The sequence below is a fragment of the Dermacentor silvarum genome, chromosome 11, assembly GCF_013339745.2.
Source record: "Dermacentor silvarum isolate Dsil-2018 chromosome 11, BIME_Dsil_1.4, whole genome shotgun sequence".
Taxonomy (NCBI): Eukaryota; Metazoa; Arthropoda; class Arachnida; order Ixodida; family Ixodidae; genus Dermacentor; species Dermacentor silvarum.
The window spans coordinates 93649275-93669799 of record NC_051164.1 but is presented as its reverse complement, the minus strand read 5'-3'; the positions used below and the strand labels follow the sequence as shown (position 1 = coordinate 93669799).

General features: G+C 46.5%; 2 protein-coding genes across 2 annotated transcripts in view; both read right to left on the bottom strand.

Annotated features, from left to right (window-relative positions):
• LOC119432745 (solute carrier family 22 member 4) overlaps positions 1-2917 on the bottom strand; it is a 7324-nt gene extending 4407 nt beyond the window's left edge. The window contains exon 1 of the mRNA XM_037699902.1: positions 2894-2917. Coding sequence (XP_037555830.1) covers positions 2894-2917 — 24 coding nt within the window. The remainder of the gene's footprint in view (positions 1-2893) is intronic.
• Positions 2918-7051: 4134 nt separating this feature from the next.
• On the bottom strand, positions 7052-17220 carry LOC119432744 (uncharacterized). The gene is made up of 3 exons (XM_049658636.1): positions 16871-17220; positions 12409-12742; positions 7052-7588 (listed from the first exon to the last, which is right to left on the bottom strand). The coding sequence occupies exons 1-3, from the start codon at positions 17210-17212 to the stop codon at positions 7056-7058; spliced, it is 1209 nt and encodes a 402-aa protein (XP_049514593.1). The 5' UTR covers positions 17213-17220; the 3' UTR covers positions 7052-7055.
• Positions 17221-20525: the final 3305 nt, after the last annotated feature.

Here is a 20525-nt window from a genome sequence, read left to right as displayed (position 1 = left end):
TCTCTGTTTCGGCTTCCCGACACTCCAGGACGACATGGAGGACGGTCAGCCTCTCACCACATCGACCACAGGTTGGAGGCTCGTTACCAGTCAACATGAAATTGTGAGTACCATATGTGTGCCCTATTCTGAGACGACACAAGAGGACATCTGGGGCGCGATCTTGTACGCGTTCCAAATGGAACGGAGGCGTTCCGTTCCATCGAGCCGCACACGATTGGTCAATTTGAACCGCGACGTTCAAATTGACCAATCGTGTGCGGCTCGATTCCGTTCCATTTCGGAACGCGTACAAGATCGCGCCCCTGTTCTTCGTGTTTCCATAGTGTATAGGGCCAGAAACCTAACTGTGGCTTAATCAAGTGGAGCTTATTTGTTTTCAGTGTCCACATGCGTTGCAGCGGCTTCGCAATTTCGTTCGCAAAAAAGGCTTGAGATCTGTGGCAGGAATAGTACTGCTAAGATTAGTAGCTTGAGATGTAATTGATGTGGCCATTTGCTCTGCTAGCACATTACCCTCGATGGATGTATGACCAGCAACTCAGCATATTGTGACATGTCTACCAGATGAGTAAATATTGCACAAATATGAGTAAATTTCAATGAAAACAGGATTTTTGTGTTTCCTTAAAGACAGTGTCTTTACAACACTTATGGAGTCCGTGAATATTATTGCCTTCTGTAATTTTAATTTCTTAATGTGTTTAACCGCAGACAGTACTGCATAGGCTTCTGCAGTGAAGATACTTGTATAAGAGTTCATACGTCCGATTTAGAAAAGAGGGACCGACATCCGCGTAAGATACACCAGCATGTCACTTTGACGCGTTAGTGTAGAATTCAGAACAAGAGTACTTCGATTGGAGTTCACGGAAATGCATTGCGATTTCGAGTTCAGGAGCGTGCGTTGTGACCTCCACAAAGGATACATCACATTGTATCACCTGCCACTCCCAGGGCGGTAATAGCTTACCTAGAGGCATTAGGCGGTGTTAGAGAAGTGGGACATCCATTTCTTCGCTAAGTTCTCTCACACGCAGTGAGAAAGGCCGTCTCACAGAGGGTCTATTATGGAAAAATGTAGTACACGTCAAATCGTTAACGGTTTGAAAACACGGATGTTCATGATTAGAGTGAACTTTGAGGAAGTATGTGTAGCTGATGTATGATCTCTGCAGATGAAGTGACCATTCATTCGATTCTACATATAGGCTTTCAATAGAGCTTGTTCTGAAAGCGCCGGTGGCCAGGCGGATACCTAGATGGTGAACGGGATCTAATATCTTTAGCGCGCTTGGTATTCCTCGTAGCCATGTAGTGTTGGTCGGGTACCGGCTCTTGTAGGGCTATGACCCCTGGCGGCTTTGAGGATTGAGCGACCAATTGTGTCAGTAGCCCTTTTTTCCTTCGGTACCCACGGCAGTTCCATTGCCAAATTTCTAAGTTTTCTTGACTTGCTCAAATGGACAAAATTACACCATACAAACGCTATGGGGTAACCATATAGACGCCACACCAACCCTATACCACATTACGTGGGAGTGCACGCTACACAACATAGAACACCATGACACGAACACCACGAGGGAGCAATGGGAGGCACTGCTGTCCAGCTCGGCCCTCGACGACCAGCTCAAGCTGATCCAGAGAGCAGAGAAGATGGCAAGAGCCAGCGGAGCCCTGGACTAGGGGCCCCGACCATTAGCGATGCCCCATTGGGGCAAGACAAAACTATCTTGAATTAAAGTTTATCTATCTATCTTAGCGCGCTTGGGGCAGCAGAGTGATATACTACAGCACCATAATGCAGTCGCGATCGAATGAGGCTCTTGTAAAGATTCATTAAACATTTCCTTTCGCTGCCCCAAGTTGTGTGAGATAGAATCATTAGGTTCATTGTTTTCAGGCATTTTGCTTTGAGATAATTTATGTGGGGAATGAAAGTTAGCTTAAAGTCTAGTATGATGCCTAAAAACGTGTGTTCTTTGTTCACGGGTATTTGCTGTCGAGCAATGACGTCGACGAAACGACGAAGGCGGTATGATGAAGACGGCATGTCGACAATGGAGTGACCATTGTGAAGTTATGGGGATAGTATGACGACGACAGCGTCGACGATGACGTCATGGGGGCAATGTGATGATGACGCGTGTATGACGTCAATACAGCGCGACGACGGTGTGCCGAGAACCGAATGACAAGGCTGGAACGACGACAATGAAACGACCCCGACGAGATCACGGTGGCAGCCTGGCAACGAATGTATGACGACAACGGATGAAGACGACCCATGACAGCGGTGACATAATCACGATCGATTGACGATAGCACCATCAGAACGGGAATGAAGACGGAGCGACGAAGGACGTTAGAAGACGACGGAATTACGACAATCGGTCATCGCAATCGATTACATCTCTATTGCGCAAAAGAAACAGGAGTTTCCTTCGGTTTTATCGGCAATTCTAGCAACAGCTAGAAAAATATTTCCTACTCGAATGTTCAGGCGCGCCTTAAATCAAGAATCAACGGACAACTGTTTTCGGGCAAGTGACTGTTCACCTCGAGTGTTAAAAAGCGCTGCGGGGTCTTACTTTACGCGCGACTGCAAATCTAGGCGTTCCTACCGTTTAGCGCTTCTTTCTTAAAAGCTTCACCAAAATCTTGAGGGCGAGCTGCGGCTTCTTGTGGATTAAAGTACTGTATATGCTCCCCTTGGGGACTCTATTGCGGGTAGCGCGGCTGTGACATCCGGTGAGAGGCGCCGCGACTTGCGCCAAGCGAACGTGGCCCTCCGAGATCTCCGTTGTCGGTCTATCACGGTGAAGGAGCAGCTAATTATAAACAACATACCCCACTCTATGAATCTTTTTTTAGGCTACGCTATACTAACTTTGCCACTGCAGATCATTTCCATCGTTGCATAACAAGTCACGTCAGGGAGTACTCATGAGTAATCTTACAAGTGACATAACTAAAGTAAAACGGCAAGTGCTCACATTTAACTACTATATCGTTACCAATGCACCCCGTGGGTACCGTCAATCAGATAAGTCATCTCGTCGGGGCCATAAGTATTACCAACATATTTGCCACACAATGCTCGTGAGCGTTCAACGACAAATAAGTACGCCCATAAATAGTGTGCTAAAATGTCATACACAGTCGATGGTACAGAAACCTTTTCAGAAAACTAACATGCTTGCTAAATTTCTCCCAGCGAGAACACTGCCAGCTGCGCACGCAAGCACTTCAAATAAGAGTCTGGCTAAAAGAAAAACAAAAAAATCTGCACTTCAAAGGCAGCGATTGAAGTAGGAAAATCTCTGCTACATTCGTACGCGGCGCAACAAGCCACACCATAAATTAATGCGACTCAGCGCGTTAAAACAGCACCATCACCGTTGAAAGTAATGTCGCAGCTAAATGTACAATAAATGTTCGCGCAGAAATCACTAGCGAACGAAAAAGAGAGAGAGAGAGAAAGGCGTATCCACCTACAGCGACATAAACTGTTCGGTAATGGCAATGATAAGTAGTCAAGTCCAAAACAAAGTCATTCGGTTACTGCCTGACCTGTCGTGTCTGGCGTGCAAATTGAACCCGCCACAGCATAAATGAACACGACGAAACACTTCCGAGCACCATCCGAGATGACTGCGGGGATCAATCACTATATGATAACTTTGGCAATCAATGTTGGCTCTGGAGAGATGTATCTCATTTAAGAATGCGACGCATTTGGTTTACACATTTTCGCACAAAAAGAAGAAAAGAAAACACGGAGGAAGAAATAAATACGAGTTTCCAGGGTTACCATATACAGCGACACGAACTTTCGTAAGCGCGTAAATGGCAACGAAAGGAGTTGAAAGTTGAAAACAAAACCGCTCAGTTATTGGCTATTGACCATGCAAAAGAAAATGTTTCGCCTATGTCGTGTCCGGCACGTCAAAGTTCGGCAAGGACGCACTGCCCTCTACTGCCTCGGGAACAACGAGTCTGGCGAGAGCCTGCGCTTCTTCGCCGGGCGCGGTGCCACGGCGGCGTTGAGCACGTCGACGCGGGTCACGATGTCGAGCAGCTTCTTATCGGACAGCGTCAGAAGTAGAAGGGAGAAGACGAGCAGGTTCACGGCCGCCACTCCCATGGGCAGCGCGCCCAGGTCGTAACGCAACCCGGCCTCGACAACCCGGAACGCCTCGGCCGCAATGGCGCCCAGCCTGCCGAAGGTGTACGCCCAGGAGAAGGCCACGCTGCGTACCTGATGCGACAGACCCGAATCAAGATGAATAAATTTGTAGGATTGTAGGCGTGTTTGCGGTACACCTAACCCTTATACTAAATACGGAAGATTGATATTTGCGTTGTCCATAAAGGCGTGCCTATAAATTGTGTGCGATATCACGGCATAAGCGCACTGTAGTAGTAGTACGCTTTATTTCCACAAAACAAAATATAGTATTGCGAAGGGAAAGTGTGTGGGGGAAGGGGGGGGGGGGGGCTGCTCGTGGTAGCTTGACCGGCCCCAAATACCCGTAAAAGAAAAGGAGCAGCAGAGCGGAAATACAGTTATTCGAATTGCTTACAATTCAAGCACTATAACATACCGTGCATAAACATCACAGATGAGAAAGAACAAAAGATGCATAAAGAACACCTACATGAATTTTCTAACCTTAAATGATAGCATATACAACTGTCATACGGTTTCTTATGTATTCAACTTGCGTAATAGTGAATACATTGAGAGGCTGCGTGTCGATAAATTGGCTGCGATATCGCGATATAAGTGCACTGTCGTTCTATTTCTGATGTATTCAATTTGGAAGTGTTGCGCTGACCTGAAACCACCAGCTACGATTCGGTCGTCATTGCGCCTAGCCCGCTGTGGCCGGGGAAGGGCACGATGCGAACCTAACGGCACATAACCTAAACAAGTTGAAAGAGTCGCAGAATCATATGCAGGGTATTTCATTTGAGCTGCACCAAATTTTTAAAAATTGCCTGCGCCAGATAGCACAATTATAATCCTTGATCTCAACTTTTAACTCGATGAGGCGGCCATTACATCGACGATAAATCAAAACGCCTAATTAAATAACATAATTACGCTAACTAACACTTTAATTATTTCACGGTACATCTTTCAATCTACCAATTATAGCCGCTGAGTTCGCAAGGCGTATCTACTTGGAACGAATTTTCAGGACTGAACCAGTTTCGAGATAATTTTGCAAAGTGTCCGACAAAATGCATGGGCGTTCCAGTTAACTTCTTGAGGAAAACACTGTTTTATGCATTGAAGCACGTCTGTATATTGACGTCGAATTCCTCTGGGAGGTTCCTGTGCACAAAGTAAATTCAAGCTTTGAAAAGAAAATTTGTAAGATTTCGGCCTTGGTGGGAATCAAACCCGGGCCTCCGGGGTTGCGAGACGAGCTCGCTTCCCCGACGCCACGGCGGCACCACTGTTCTGGCTGACTAAAGGTGTGCCTAGTGCGTGCGTCATTGCAGACGTCACGTCGCAGCCATCTGGCTGACTAAAGGTCAGGGACCAAAGGGACTATAATGTTTTTCGCATTCCTAAACCTAAGCAGTCTGAAGTGTCTCTGCAGATTTTTTTTTAGTTCTGGTGTTGTACATATAGACGCATTTGCAGCATGCACCTAAAATATGCATTAAATGCAGAAAAAGAAGCCTATAACGCTATGCGCCAGAACAATGCACATGGATTGTGCATTGTTTGTTTTTGCGATACGACGATATAAATGTACAGCTATACTATTACGTATTCAATTGCCATGCTACTTGTCTAGCAAATGTGTTGCGATAACATGATAAATATTCACTGTGACTCTTCTAATGTATTCAATTTTTAGTTCTTCAAAAAGAGAACTTTACGTTTTGTTTGTAGTCGAGCTGAGCAATGGTGTACAGGTATTAGCATCTCATTTTTTTATCAGGAAGGTTTACTGCCCTAAGGTAAGGACCAGAGAAATGGAGCGAAAAACGATAGGCGTAATGTTTAAAGGGTTCGACAGAGCGCCATGAATTAAAGAGCAAGCGAGTGTAGCTGATTTTCAAGTTGAGATAACGAGTAAGTAGGCCAAGTCATGTAATGCGTAGAGCAGATAACCAATGGTGAATTAGAGCATGGGGTTTTACGTGCCAAAACCACGACCTGATTATGAGGCACGCCGTAGTGGGGGACTCTGGTATAATTTGGACCGCCTGGGGTTCTTTAACGTGCATCTAAACCTAAGTACACGGGTGCTTTCGCATTCCGGCCCCATCGAAATGCGGCCGCCGTGGCCGGGATTCGATCCCGCCGCGACCTCCTGCTTAGCAGCCCAACACCATAGCCACTAAGCAACCACAGCGGGTAGTGGTGAAATATAGTAATAGAATGAGTGCCGAAGGAAAGGGAGGAAACAGCAGTCGAGGATGTCAGAGGATTCAGTGATGTGGCGACACTAATAAAATTGCAAGTACATGTTAGAATGAGCTGATGCAAGACAACAGTAATTCGGGATCGCGAAGAAAGATATTCGACCTGCAGTACAAATAAATTAGGCTAATGAGGATGCTATCTATGCACCTCCAAGGGTATGTAGCACCATTTGCGCCAGATCTTGCGATGCTATTTTACCTATGGTACGCGAGAAACGCGTTTGGTGAGCGTCATAGCTGCAATAAATGACTGGTAATTACGGCGACGTAACACGACAAATGTCGTCACGCTTGCCGTCTCTTAAATGTGTGAAGGTATACATACCTGCGTCGGGAAGAGCGACACGGTGTGTACGCAGAGCAGGACGTAGGCGATGTTGAGGAGCAGAATACGCCACATGATCGCCAGCTGTGGCGGGAAGTTGAGACCCAGGAACCGGGACATGGTGTTGAAGAGCAGCAGTACCGAAGCGGCCACCAGGAAGACGACCAGAGGCGTCAGGCGGCCATGGTGCTTGATGATGAAGTACGCTATCGTCATGGCCGGCATGTTGCACGCGATTACGATCCACTTGATAAGGTTCACTTGCGGCACCTCCAGGCTACGGTAGTAGTAGTTCACGTTCACCATGAACCAGCAGCCGAACACTACGAAGCAGTGGGCCAGCATGGCGCGCGACCGGAAGTAGCTCGAATGCGTCGCCGCCTTGCACATGCCGGTGGCGTGTTCCGCTTTGCGAACAGCGTTGGCAGCACCTACTCCGTCCGAATCCGCCAAGCTTACCGCTGTCGGGGAGGATGCTAGCATCTCTTTGACCTTCTCCAGTCGCTCGATCACGATGTCGGGATCTTCGTCGTTCAGCACGGCGGCCCACAGAGCCACACGGCGGGCCTCGCGGAAGCGGTGGTTGACGATGAGCCAGTGCGGAGACTCTTCGGTCACGTATACCGTCCAGACCAGGAACAGTGCAGGAACCACGAGACTCGCGTGGATCACGCGCCAGCTGAACGCCGCGTACGCGACCGTCGCCACGAACACGGGCGCCAGGACCGAGGGCCAGCAGATGGCGAGAGCGCAGAAGGGCTCTCGGGGACCCGTGGGAGTCGACTCGAAGAGCAGCACGAAAGACACCACCTCCGGAACACGTGATAGAGGCAACTTTCAGACATCGACACGTCTATCGCATCTCTGGTCATTACTGTATCATCGTCAGAAATGAAGTCTCTGACACCGGTTCCAGACGAGGGTAATTAACTCCAGCGCCCTCTATGATACTCGTCACGAAATCGCGCTCGCGCTGGACACTACATGGGACGCCTTATCACGCGAGTTGGCACTCCTGTCTATTTTACTCCGTGGGCATAACAGTGATAGGACTACAAAATAGCGTACCTGACGTCATGATAAAGGTGGTTTTTATTGGCGCAAGGGCCAGATATGGCCAAAGAGCGCCATGACAAATGATAGTTTTCCGATGTACTATAGAGTGCATGGTCTACGAATTATAAATGGTTGATGTAACATGGCTGTAAAAAGGCCTAAAAGCAAGTCGCTGTAAATTGCGCAAAATATATTGGCGTTAAAATAATGACAATGACTAATGATTAAAGTTATGACTATAAAAATTCCGTTACAAGTTAATGATGTATTAAAACGTATACAATAGCACTAGTGCCTCAAGAGGTTCCTTGAAATCAAGAGCTGAGAGGCACGTGCTGTACAAACTTTTTGCACTGCAACTGCAGCCTGCAAGACGAGTCTGCGCTACAGATACCCTGGCCAGATGATTTGTAAAGTATTTACATCTGCTAAAAACTTTAAGACTGTATTAAAATCAAAGAGCGCCTCATGGCTAAGAAAGAATGCTGGGTGAAGAGGGATGTGCTTACGATATGCGGGATAAAAGTACTTTTTACGCTGGGCTTCTATTTCAGGGCACTCGACAAGAACATGGAGGACTGTAAGAAGGTCGCCACACCTATCACATTTTGGAGGATCACTTCCAGAAAGGAGGTACGAGTGTGTGCCAAAAGTATGACCTATTCTTAACCTGCAAAGAAGCACTTCCTTGTGTCTTGCCATTTTCTCAGAGATCCATTTCCCTATTCTTGGTTTGATTGTGCTTGATTGAGCTTGTTTGACACTTCGTTGTCCCACTGCCTTTGCCAACATCTCCGCAACTGATGGCGCAGAAAGGCTTTAGTTCTGTGGGAGAGATAGCTATGTTTGTGTCTGTATACTTAAAAACTACTGACGTGGCACTTTCGTCTGCAGCTACATTGCCTTTTATGCCTCTATGGCTAGGTACCCAGCACACTATGACCATTTGATTGCCCATGTAGGCTGAGCATAAGCAGCTGTAGAGTTCGTTAAAAACTGAATTCTTGTATTTTCGTAGACTCATTAGAGCCCTAACGATGCTCAATGAGTCTGTGAACACAACTGCGTTGGTAACATTCATTAGTTTTATGTGTTTAACTGCCGAGAGGATTGCGTATGCTTCCGCTGTAAAAATACTTGTATGTGGATTTAGTGTACCAGATGTTGAAAAAGACGGTCCCAGAGCTGCGTACGCAACACCAGCAGGAGATTTGGAAGCGTCTGTGTAAAATTCTGCACATGAGTAATTCGCCTGAAGTTCGAGAAAGTGTGAGCGTATATGAGTCTCGGGTGCGTGCTTGGAGATTTCTATGGAAGAGACATCGCACTCAATAGTCTGCCACTCCCAAGGTGGTGGAAGTCGACTGGGAGCAGTTAAGACATTCTCCTGTAGTAGTATGCCTGTTTCTTCAGCTGACGCTTCTAGACGCATGAACAAAGAAGTCCTCACAGCCGGCCGGTTTTGATACAGCCTGGCAGCCGATATGTCGCTTATGGTGAAATGGCATGGTTGTGCTACATCTGCCTTTACCTTCAGGGAGTAAGATAGATCTAAATATGCTCTTTGGAGGTGCAGGGACCATTCATCCGACTCAACATACAGGCTTTCTACAGGGTAGTCCTGAAGGCGCCTGTAGCAAGCCGAATACCCAGATGGTGAACAGGGTCTAACATCTTTAAAGCACTAGGTGTTGCAGAGTTATAAACTATGGCTCCGTAGTCAAGGCGTGACCGTACAAGGCTTTTGTATAAGCTAAGAGGCACCTCCTGTCGCTTTCCCATGATATGCGTGACAAGAGCTTCAGCAGATTCATAGCATTCAGGCACTTTGTTTTCAGGTACTTGAGGTACGGGACAAAAGTTAACTTAGAATCTAAGATGAGGCCTAAAAATTTATATTCATGGCTCACAGATAGCCGTTCTCCATTAAGGTCAATAGCGTGGTCTGGTTGCAGACCTCTTTTGTTCGAGAAGAGGACACACGTGCTTTTTTGTGGGTTTAGTCTAAATCCATTCTCGTCCGCCCATTTGGAAATTTTGTTGAGGCCAAGCTGCACCTGTCACTCGCTGATAGCAAGATTACAAGATTTGTAACCGATTTGCACATCATCCACGTACACCGAATAAAACAATGTGCGTGGTATGACACTGTGGAGAGAATTCATTTTTACAACAAATAGAGTGCAACTCAGGACACCTCCTTGTGGCACACCAGTCTCTTGGGTGAATGGACGAGATAAGACGTTACGAACGCGTACACTGAATGTGCGGTTCGAGAGATAACTTTGAATCACGTTCAGCAAGTTCCCTCAGATGCCCAATCCTGCCAGATCACGAAGGATTCCAAAACGCCATGTGGTGTCATAGGCTTTCTCCATGTCTAAGAACACCGACAAGAAAAACTGTTTATGCACGAAGGCATCCCGGATATTTGTCTCGATGCGGACAAGGTGGTCTGTTGTGGATCTACCTTCCCTGAAGCCGCACTGTAAGGGATCTAGTATTTTGTTACTTTCAAGAAAATGGATCAGGCGCCGGATAGTCACTTTCTCGAAGAGTTTGCACAGGCAACTTGTTATGGCTATAGGCCTATAACTGCTGGCCGAAGAGGGGTCCTTGCCCTCTTTGAGAATGGGAATTATTATTGCCTTTTTCCAGGCAGCCGGGATATACCCAGCAGAGAATATGGAGTTAAATATCGACAGAAGTGTTTTGTGGGCTTCAGGGTGTAAGTGTTTGATCATGTCATAAGCTATTCTGTCTCTTCCTGGCGCTGTCTTATTACAGCAACTCAGTGACGCCTGAAATTCCGCCATGCTCAATGGACGGTTGTAAGGTTCATTCTTTGTTATTTTCTGATCCAGGGGCAATCGCTCTGCTTGCCGCTGGTACCGTAGAAATGTATCTGTGTAATGGGCCGAACTAGAAATGTACTCAAAGTGGTAACCCAGAAAATCAGCCTGGTCTTCACGAGTGTTTCCCTGGTTGTTGACTAATGGCAGATGATTAGTTTGCCGGCCGTTTAATTTGGTAACTCGGTTTCAGGCTTTCTCTCAGTCTGTGTAAGAGTTTATGCCTGATATGTATTTTTGCCAGCTTTCCCTTTTGGCACGGCGACGCGTTCTTTGTCCCTCACTCTTTACTTTCTTAAAGTTTAAGAGATTTTCTGTTGTTGGAGAGTCACGAAGGCGTCCCCAAGCCTTATTTTGCTTTCTTCGTGCTTCCCTACAGTCACCATTCCACGAAGGAACACGTCGTTTCGAATGCTTTCCTTGTGTTTCTGGGATGCATATGGAAGCTATATTCACAATAAATGCTGTGAAATATGCTACCGCGTCGTAGATCACCGCGGAATCATGACAGCCCAAGGAGCAACGAACACTCGGTCATTAAAGTATCTGGACGCTTCTGGACGTTCAAAAGGTTTCACTCAGTTTCGCGGGCTCGTAAGAGCGGATCTTCTGCGAATCACCGACGTTTCGCCGCCGCTTCCGCGGCGCGACATTCGTGATCGGACCGAAGTCGTCTCACTCCCTCTCGAGTAGCGGCTCGGCGGCTTTCGCGCCGCGCTTCCTCTTCTTCAGGAGTGACGCTCTTCTTCGGCCGCCCCACCTGCGCCGCGATGTGCTCGGCGCGGAGACGGCGGAGCTTTGGTGTCGCTGCGGAGACGACACGGAGCTATATATCCCGTGGGTCGGCGCAGTGACGTCACGGCTTAGCTCCGTGTCTGCTCAGCCGCGGCAACCACTCCGCACGGCGCGGTGACGTCATGGCTCGGGAAAGCTAAAGCAAAGCGATGCCGCGCGCGCGATGTCGTCACGGCTCACCCAGCTGTGGCGAGGGTCGGCGCGGTCAGCGAAACTGGGGCGAAGCGTTGCTAGGCGACGCATGGTGACGTCATCGCCAGGTGGAGCTTTTGCGGCGTACACTGGACGGACTATCCTCGAGCTTAAACAGCTTCACAAAAGGCCGAGTAACACGTTTACACTCAATGGCCTGTTGTATAATTAGCGCTAACGAAGAAGTCAATGCGTGCCGTTCACAGTTACACGGGGGAGAAACAGCAAGCACGTGCGCCAATGTCTCAGGTACTTTGCACGCATCATAGTCTGGCGAGTCCACCCGTCGGATGCGGTTGAAATATTGTCGCCTAACCGCAGCGCCTAGTCTGCCTCCTTGCGCGATATGCTGGAACTCCTACTAACGGTGCTCCCACTTCTAAAACCACTGAAAGATGTGTATTTATAAATGAGGTAGCATTTAACACCCGTTATTTTTACGCGCAAGCGTATATGGCCCGTGTTAATGTTCATGTTCGCGGCGTCCATACGCTTGCGCGTAACCCGCATTCATGAAGTGAAACGTCCCTGTAACTTTTTTTTTTTCAGTTTTGCCCCTTAAGCTTCCGCTTAAGTTCCGGTTGGGGCAAGAATATTTGTTGCGGTATTCCGTTCAGTTCCGGTTCGATACCCAGATGGTCTTGTTTGTCCTTCACTGCGTATACGTGCCAATTCGATCACGCCCGTCTTCCAATAACCCAACATTGTATAATCGAAACTTGCCCGTTATCTCACCTCCAGCACGCTGACGGCCGCCGAGGCGACGAATCGCAGAACCACGAACGCCATCAGCGTGGGCGCCAGACAGGTGGCGCCGCATGCGCACAGGAGAGCGCACACCGAGAACCACATGACAGGCCGGCGGCCCCAGCGGTTGGACGCCAGGCCCTGCAAATGGGACAGACAGCGCTCCGCCGAACATGAACGCCACCTGAATCAGGTACCCGTACCAGGCGCGGTCGCACACGATGTCCCAGTAGACCAGCACGGTGGATCCCGTGTGGCTCGTGTCGTAGTCCCACGCGTCGCAGGCGACCACCGCCCGCGTCGAGTTTCCCGCGTCGGGGTCCTGCGCGAAGTGCGGGGAACGTTTCATCGCAATAGATCATCGCGCAGGAGAACGTTAAATGCGACGCATTTCTTTGCCTAGTCAGAGCCAAGGTCAAACGCAAGGCCGTCCAAGGTCACAGATCTTGTCGCCGATTCGCTGGCCGCTATTGGCGCCACGCCTCCTTACTCCACTCGTCGATACGGGTAGTGCTCAGTTGCGCTAGATGCGCTACGTATCACGTAGACCTCTACTTGCAGATAACAATGAGCCCTCTATAGAACACGCGGAAGAGAAGCGGAAGGGTGCAATGGTTCTGCAGACACTACAAACGTATTCGATGCGTACCGAAGCGGCGAGGCAAGAGGCGAAGCAACGGGCTGACGAGACACACGCGACCGTGGAGCGCTAGCAAGAGACGCGACGTGCAGCCGCAGAACAGCGGCACGCCAAGCGAACGGCCACAGAACAGGCCGCCAAGACCGAGCGGCGCCGATTGGGGGACCGGCACTTTGGTGCGGGGTGACTCGACCGCCTGTGGTTCGACCGCCTCTGGTTCGACCGCCTCTGGTTCGACCGCCTCTGGTTCGACCGCCTCTGGTTCGACCGCCTCTGGTTCGACCGCCTCTGGTTCGACCGCCTCTGGTTCGACCGCCTCTGGTTATGATCATACGTCTTCAGGGTGTTCCGTTTTCTCGATTACAGTTTATTTTATTTTTTATTTATTACATACTGCAGACCCTTGGGTCCAAGCAGGTGGGTAGTTTCAAAAAAACAGTCATATTACAAAAAGCGACAATACAAACTGTTTGAAGATTAACGCAATAAAATAGATAATAAAACACAAAAGAGCAACAATAGAATCTGTTTCAAGATTAGTGCAATAAGATATAATACAACTGAATGCAAAACAACAACGGAATCTGTTCCTAGATTTTTGCAAAAATAGTGCTACAATAACAGATGTGAAATGGTGCAACAGTGATACTTCGGTGTGGTAGGAGAGACTAAGATGTCTGGATTAATTCGTTCCAATCTAAGACCATGCGTGGAAAAAAGGAATACTTATAAGTGTCAGTTCTAGCAAAATAAGGTGTTAAAGAGTTGGGCTGATGGCGCCTTGTAGGTCTGGTTAGTAAGGGTGATAGATATGGTGATGGATCTATAGCAATTTCGTGATTAAGAAGCAGCGAGAGGAAGTCGATTCGGAACTGTTTTCGGCGCATTTTAAGAAGAGGAATGTCATTGGCTATCATTATATCGGATGGAGAGTCAGTTCGTGAGAATTTGTTATAAATAAATCTGACTGCTTTCCTCTGTATTCTTTCAAGACACTTAATGCTTATTTGAGTATACGGGTCCCAAACTAATGGCGTACTCCATTTTAGGTCTGATTAAGGAATAATAGCAAAGTAGTTTAACATTGCTTGGGGTGGTTTCTGATTAAGGAATAATAGCAAAGTAGTTTAACATTGCTTGGGGTGGTTTGAAGTTTATGTTTCAGGAAGCAAAGCTTTCGAAAGGCTGATGAACAAATATTGTTAACATGTATATTCCAGGATAAATTAGTTGTTAATGTAACACCTAAGTATTTGTAATTGTCAACTTTTTTCAATGACGATGGGCCAAGTCTAAGTAAAAGACAGAGGTATTTTTTTTTTACGTGTTATAGGGAGGAATGCAGTTTTGTCGGTGTTAACAACCATCCCCCAATCTTTGAACCACTTCAAAATGTTATTCAGGTTGTTATTCAGCTCAATTTGATCATCGGAACAAAAAACTTTGAACAAAACGCAGTCATCTGCAAACAGCCGGATTTGCACACCAGGAGTTATTACATTTACAATATCATTAATATAAGCCAAGAAGAGCAGGGGGCCCAGGACACTACCCTGTGGAACCCCTGACGTGACTGGAAGACTGCCAGAAAGTTGTCCTCCAATGTCAGTGTGTTGCTTCGTGTTAGTCAGGTATGCGGAAATCCAGTTGATAAAGATTTCAGGGATGCCAAGGATTTTAAGCTTTAAAATTAGTTTATCATGCCGGACCTTATCAAAAGCTTTACTAAAGTCAAGAAATATTACGTCTATTTGGCCGTTACGATCAAGAGATAAAGCGAACGAGAGAACTACCGTTATAAGTTGGGTTACCGTAGAATATCCTTTTCGAAAGCCGTGTTGGTACTCGGTTAATGCAGCATTATTTTCCAAACATTTGTGTATACAATTAGCAATTATATGTTCTACAAGTTTACATAATTGGGAGGTTAGTGATATTGGTCGATAATTCTGCATAAGTAACCGGTCGCCTTTCTTAAACACAGGGACAATCCGGGCAGTCTTCCAGTCATTTGGCAATTGTGCTGTAATGATTGAGACACGGAATAAAATCACAAGAAATTTGGCAAGAATTTCATCATATCGCTTGAGAAATAAATACGTTAGGAATTTCGTCCGGACCACATGAGCTCTTTGTTTTCAAGTTAAGCAGCATATTAAATACACCAGCATAAGATATTAAATTTACATCTGCTAAATGGGGCGGTGTGACGTCGCATGCGCACACCGTTGAAGCAGAGAACACACTTTGAAAGTAATTGTTGAAGTGCTGAGAAATGGCACTCCGATCCGTCACTGCATTCCCGTCAACTGATATTTGCGAAACTGGTTTCTTCTTTTCTTTTATGTACTGCCAGAACTTAGCAGGATCATTTTTTATGAAGTTAGGAAGCGATATCTTGAAATGATAATCTTTCGCGGTGTGAACTGCACGTGCGAGGTTGTCTTGCATCTCTCGTATTTTGTTGCACTGCGCATGCTTCTTTTTAAATCTTTTTATTCTGCGTTTCAGTTGAATGATATTCCGATTCATCCAAGGTGTTTGTTTGTTAACTTTCTTCCGTTTGTTTGTATAACCCTTTGGCGCAATGTGTGTCATATATCACACACAAAAATCAACTTCATCAAGCTTAGTAGATAAAAAAGAAATTCTTACATATTTAACCCGAATCTATATCACATGTCTAGCAATGAATTACGGAGTGACCGTAACACCGACCGCAACTGAAAAAAAAAAAAATCAGTTGCCTTTTTTTTTTTCTTGAATGTATGGTGACCGCACGTTATACAGCATGCAAATATTTCGTAAATAAACAGGTTATTTTGACAGTTCTTACTGTTAAAATGGGCACATAAAAATGCCAATGGTTGCTCTTCATCAGCCTGCTGCAATGTGTTGAAAAATAAATTCAGGTGGTTCTCTGACGTATACATTAATTTCGACATCATGTATGAAACAGCATGCAGTTATAGGTTGTTTTGTGGAGGGTAGAAGGAATTTTGTGTTCTCGCCAGAGGACAAATTTAGTATTCAAACGTATAGCTTCACTATACGTGAAATTTAGTGGAAAAACAAAGTTTTTACTGGCCGAACTGCTTCTTAGCAAGGTCATTCCACGCCAAACACTTTGCTCAACTTTTGCTCATAATTTAACCGTGCGTTTCTTTAGAAAAACAAACAGAAATATGGGGTTTTACGTGCCAAAACCACGATCTAATGAGGCACGCCGTAGTGCACGGGTGTTTTAGGTGCACGTTAAAGAACCCCAGGTAGTCCGAATTATTCCAGATTACCCCACTACGGCGTGCCTCAGTGGGGTAATCTGGAATAATTCGGACTACCTGGGGTTCTTTAACGTGCACCTAAAACACCCGTGCACCTAAAGTGCACGGGTGTTTTCGCATAAAGTGCATGGGTGTTTTCGTATTTCGCCTCCATCGAAATAAAATTACAAGTAAAATTATTTGGACATATCTGGTCTAAAAAAAAGGATCGTCTAAGTACAAGAAAATAAAATTTCGGGCAGGAAGCGGTATGAGTTCCGAACATAAACAGCAAGAAAAAAAAAGCAGTTATAACGGTCTTCAATGTAGCTAAGGCGTTCTGGCACGCTTTATGATGCGACAGTAGTTTCCGCGTATCATGCGGGATCGGTTGGCTGCTCAGCGGTGGTAGGGGGATCGGCTTCGGCCCTTAACATTCGCCGGCGTCCGCCAATGAAATACAGCAGCTCTCAGCCTTCCCACGTGACGCCGCTCCTAAAAGCGAGCAAAGCGTGTGCGTGCTAACGAGATGATTTGCATATCGCACCTCAGTGGCAGCGGACGCCGGCGCCGCAAGTGGCGCCTCGTAGCGGTGGCAGCTGTCGTATCCTCGGCCACCCGGTCTTCGGGGCAGGTACAGCTCCTTCCAGGCGTCGGCGCTCAAGTTGGCGTACTCGCTGCCCTGGTGGCACCAATGGTCTACGGGGATGAGGTCGCCGGTTGCGGCGAAGCTCTGTGAGAAGGACGCAAACACGGTGATCTGCGCGCACAGCAGCATGAACCTCTGGAAGCGACCGAAGCCGAACACGACCATGCCCAGCATCTGGGTGTCGGTGGCGCTGAGCGAGCCCCGGTCTATCGACGGCTGGCACCAGGATGGCAGCATCATCGACGCCAGGCTTCGGGAGCCCCGCGGCTTCTCCATGACTTGGCTTTTCTTTCTCGCTGCGTTGTCTGGTCCCAAGCTCTTGTAGCTGAGAGAGCCGTGGCCGCCGCCGCCGCTTGGAGCAGGAAGTCTTCTTGAAGCCGCTCGCTCCGCGCGCGTGATCGCGAGCGCTCGTGATGATGATGATGCTGATGATCCTTTATCATGGCTCGCACCCACTTCGGGGGATTGGCCAAGAATTGAGCACCTGAACTTCTAGATATGGATTCTGAAACTACAGTTAATGTGCAATTTAGTAATCAGAACAGACAGATTAATTTTCCTGAACTGCATAATTTATAATAATAATGCCATGAATTAAAACTGAAATATCTCAGAGAATTGTAAAAGTAGGGATTTAAAATTTTGTTCGTTTTGTTGATTGAATGAAACCACAAACGGCATCAAATACGTCCCTGTGGCTAAAGCCAAATACCGAGGCACCGAAAGTGAGTACTGTTTCTGATGTTAAATTTACCCCTAATTTAGCAAGCGGTATTTCAAGAAGTCTTTTTCTTTGTAATTTATACCGACGACATATTAAGAAATAATTGTTCTACGGTTTCTATTTCTAGGCAGAATTGACACAGTGGCGATATCGCCAGACCAGCCCTGTGTAAATTTAGGTTTAATGGTGGGACACGGCAGCGTGATTTTGTAATTATTACTTCCGATTGTCTTGATGGACACCAATGTATTTTCTACGGAAATTTTAGGTGCTGAAATTCAGCACATAATGTTATTGTTTCCATGATATCTCTACGAATTGTAAATTTCCGATATCTTATCGCTGTTATTTGTGCCACCACTGGAAGGACCGATATCATCGGTCCATTCAGGGATGCTCGCGCTAATGAATCGGCCATTTCATTGAAATGTAATCCGCAGTGTCCTGGTACCCATAATTTTACAAGCTGGGGGGGGGGGGGGGGGGGGGGAACTAATGTTAGAAACGTATTTAGAGCTGGTGAATTTGTTGAAGCTGTAAGCGCAGTACAGACAGAAAGGTAATCTGTTATAATAACCGCGCTTGATTCATGTAAAGGGAGTTTACACAAAGCTAGAATCATTGCTAAAAGCTCAACTTCAAATACGGGAGTAAAATCTGGCAGTCTCAAGGAAAATGACCAGCCAAGCGAAAGCGAGAAAATGCCTACGCCCGCCTTATCGTCGTTCACGGAAGCGGCTATTATGCTAATTGTGTGTACGTGTGCAAGGTAATCTTGCAACATATTATTTAACAACCTGACTGAATGAAATTTAGGGTTCTCTGGGAAAATTTCATCGAATTCAGTCTTTAAATTCTGATTGCTTTTGTAGAAAAATAATCTGTCGGGTGTGAAAACGTGGCCAATGAGCAAGAAAGAAGGAGTTTGGATCGTTTATAAATACATATTCAGATCGTCTAATTGGAGAACTGTAAAATTTTAGAAATTTTTGTATCGTTAAGATGCGGAATCTGGAGGGCAATGTAGGTAGGCGCGCTTCCCGATAAAGAACATTGTTTGCTACAAACCTGGGAGTCCCAGGCACAGGCGCAGGGCTTCACGCTCCAAAAGAACCAGAGGCTTAGTTTTATAAGCAGGGCTTCCCAAAAACAATACACAGCCGAATTCCAATATTGGACGCATGTACATTTTGTATATCATTATGAGGGCTTCCCTACGTAGCCCATATTTTCAGTTGCTCAGTCTGCGTAGTAAACCGAAAGCACGCTGAGCCTTAGATGCCACGTTTTCTACATGTGGACTCCAGTTCAGTTTTCCGTCATAAATGATACCTGGAAAATGGGTTCTTGATTGCAAAATGTAGAGATCGAAACCGGATCCATAAGTGGGCACACCAATATTGTGCTTTTATTTACATTTAATGACATGCAAATTGATTGAAGCCATACCTCAAGCATACTAAAGTATCTCTGCAATTTTTTGGTATTAAGAATTAATATATGTCGTTGTCGGCCGCGAAGAATGAAATATCGTCTGCATAAACGTAAACTTGCACGTCCCGACTGGCTGGAATGGAGCTCATTAATATGTTAAATAATATTGGAGATAGGACTGCTCCTTGGGGGACACCACGAATCTGTTTGAATTTAGACGAAGAGCAGCCATCCTTAAAACAATAAAATTTTCTTGATCTCAAAAATTCTGCCAACCATGCAATAATATATTTTGGGACATTATGATTCCGTAGTACATTCAGTAAAACTGTATGTTCCACGGAGTCATATGCTTTAGCTATGTCTAATGTCACTAGAGCGCTCGTGGCCAATTTTGCTTCATCTTTGTGCGCTAATAAGCGGCTATTTGCTCAACAGGGTGGCTCAGTGGATATGGATGTCTCTCCTTTAAGGCAAAGAGTTGGGCTAGTTGGAATTTAGACAAGGACATGCTCCAGCGCGTAAGAAAAATGAAAAGAGGTGCCATTAGATACCAGAAAGTGCGGGGCGCAGCAGCGTGCGCTATAATGTATACGGTTTTTTCAGTAGCTATCATGGCACGTGGACATCCCTGGCCTTATCGCCAAATTGTTGGCATTTCTAGACAACGTTGGCGCGAATAGAGGGCGATGATGGTATCTCGGTTTTACGTCGCATTTTCGCGTCTTCTGTTTTTTCTATGTAAACTTCTCTTCCCAAAAAAATGAAATTTCAGTTCCGTGTCTTGGAAGGTTTCGGGCTCGAGTGGCTCTTACACCATCCGTTACCTGGGCTTCGGGTTGACGAGACGACCAAGGAACGTGCCAAACGTGCTCGGCACCTGTGGCAACGTCAGAAACTCGACACGTGCTTTGGATGTGCCCAGACCTAACATCTTAACACTGAAGCCAGACCTACCAGAAAAGTAGAAAACCGTTGGGTGACGGAAATTAACCTTGCAGAGACATTACTGCAGTTCCTGCCCAATGCCGAGTTGGAAGCTCTTATTTGACTTCCTTTCATTCCCCGTATGACCTGCGGTAAATCCTCCCAAATTGAATAAAAAATATGCAGATCCAATGCAGATGTTGGAATGTATGCAAAGCTTCGCGTGATGTCTTGGATAAAGTTAGCTGGGACACCCTATGTAGTCGAGCTGTGTTGACGCCAGACAAACGCACTCCGGCAAGGCTACGACGAGAAACAGCACTACGAGAAACGAGAAGTACGAGAAACAGCCCTTACTTCTCCGGCAGGTGGCATAAAACGCCGCGCCGCTTAAAGCCCCCTGGAGAGCGCCGCTGAATGGCGCCATTCTGCAACTGTTTTGGCGGGAATTTAAACGACGTATTTCCA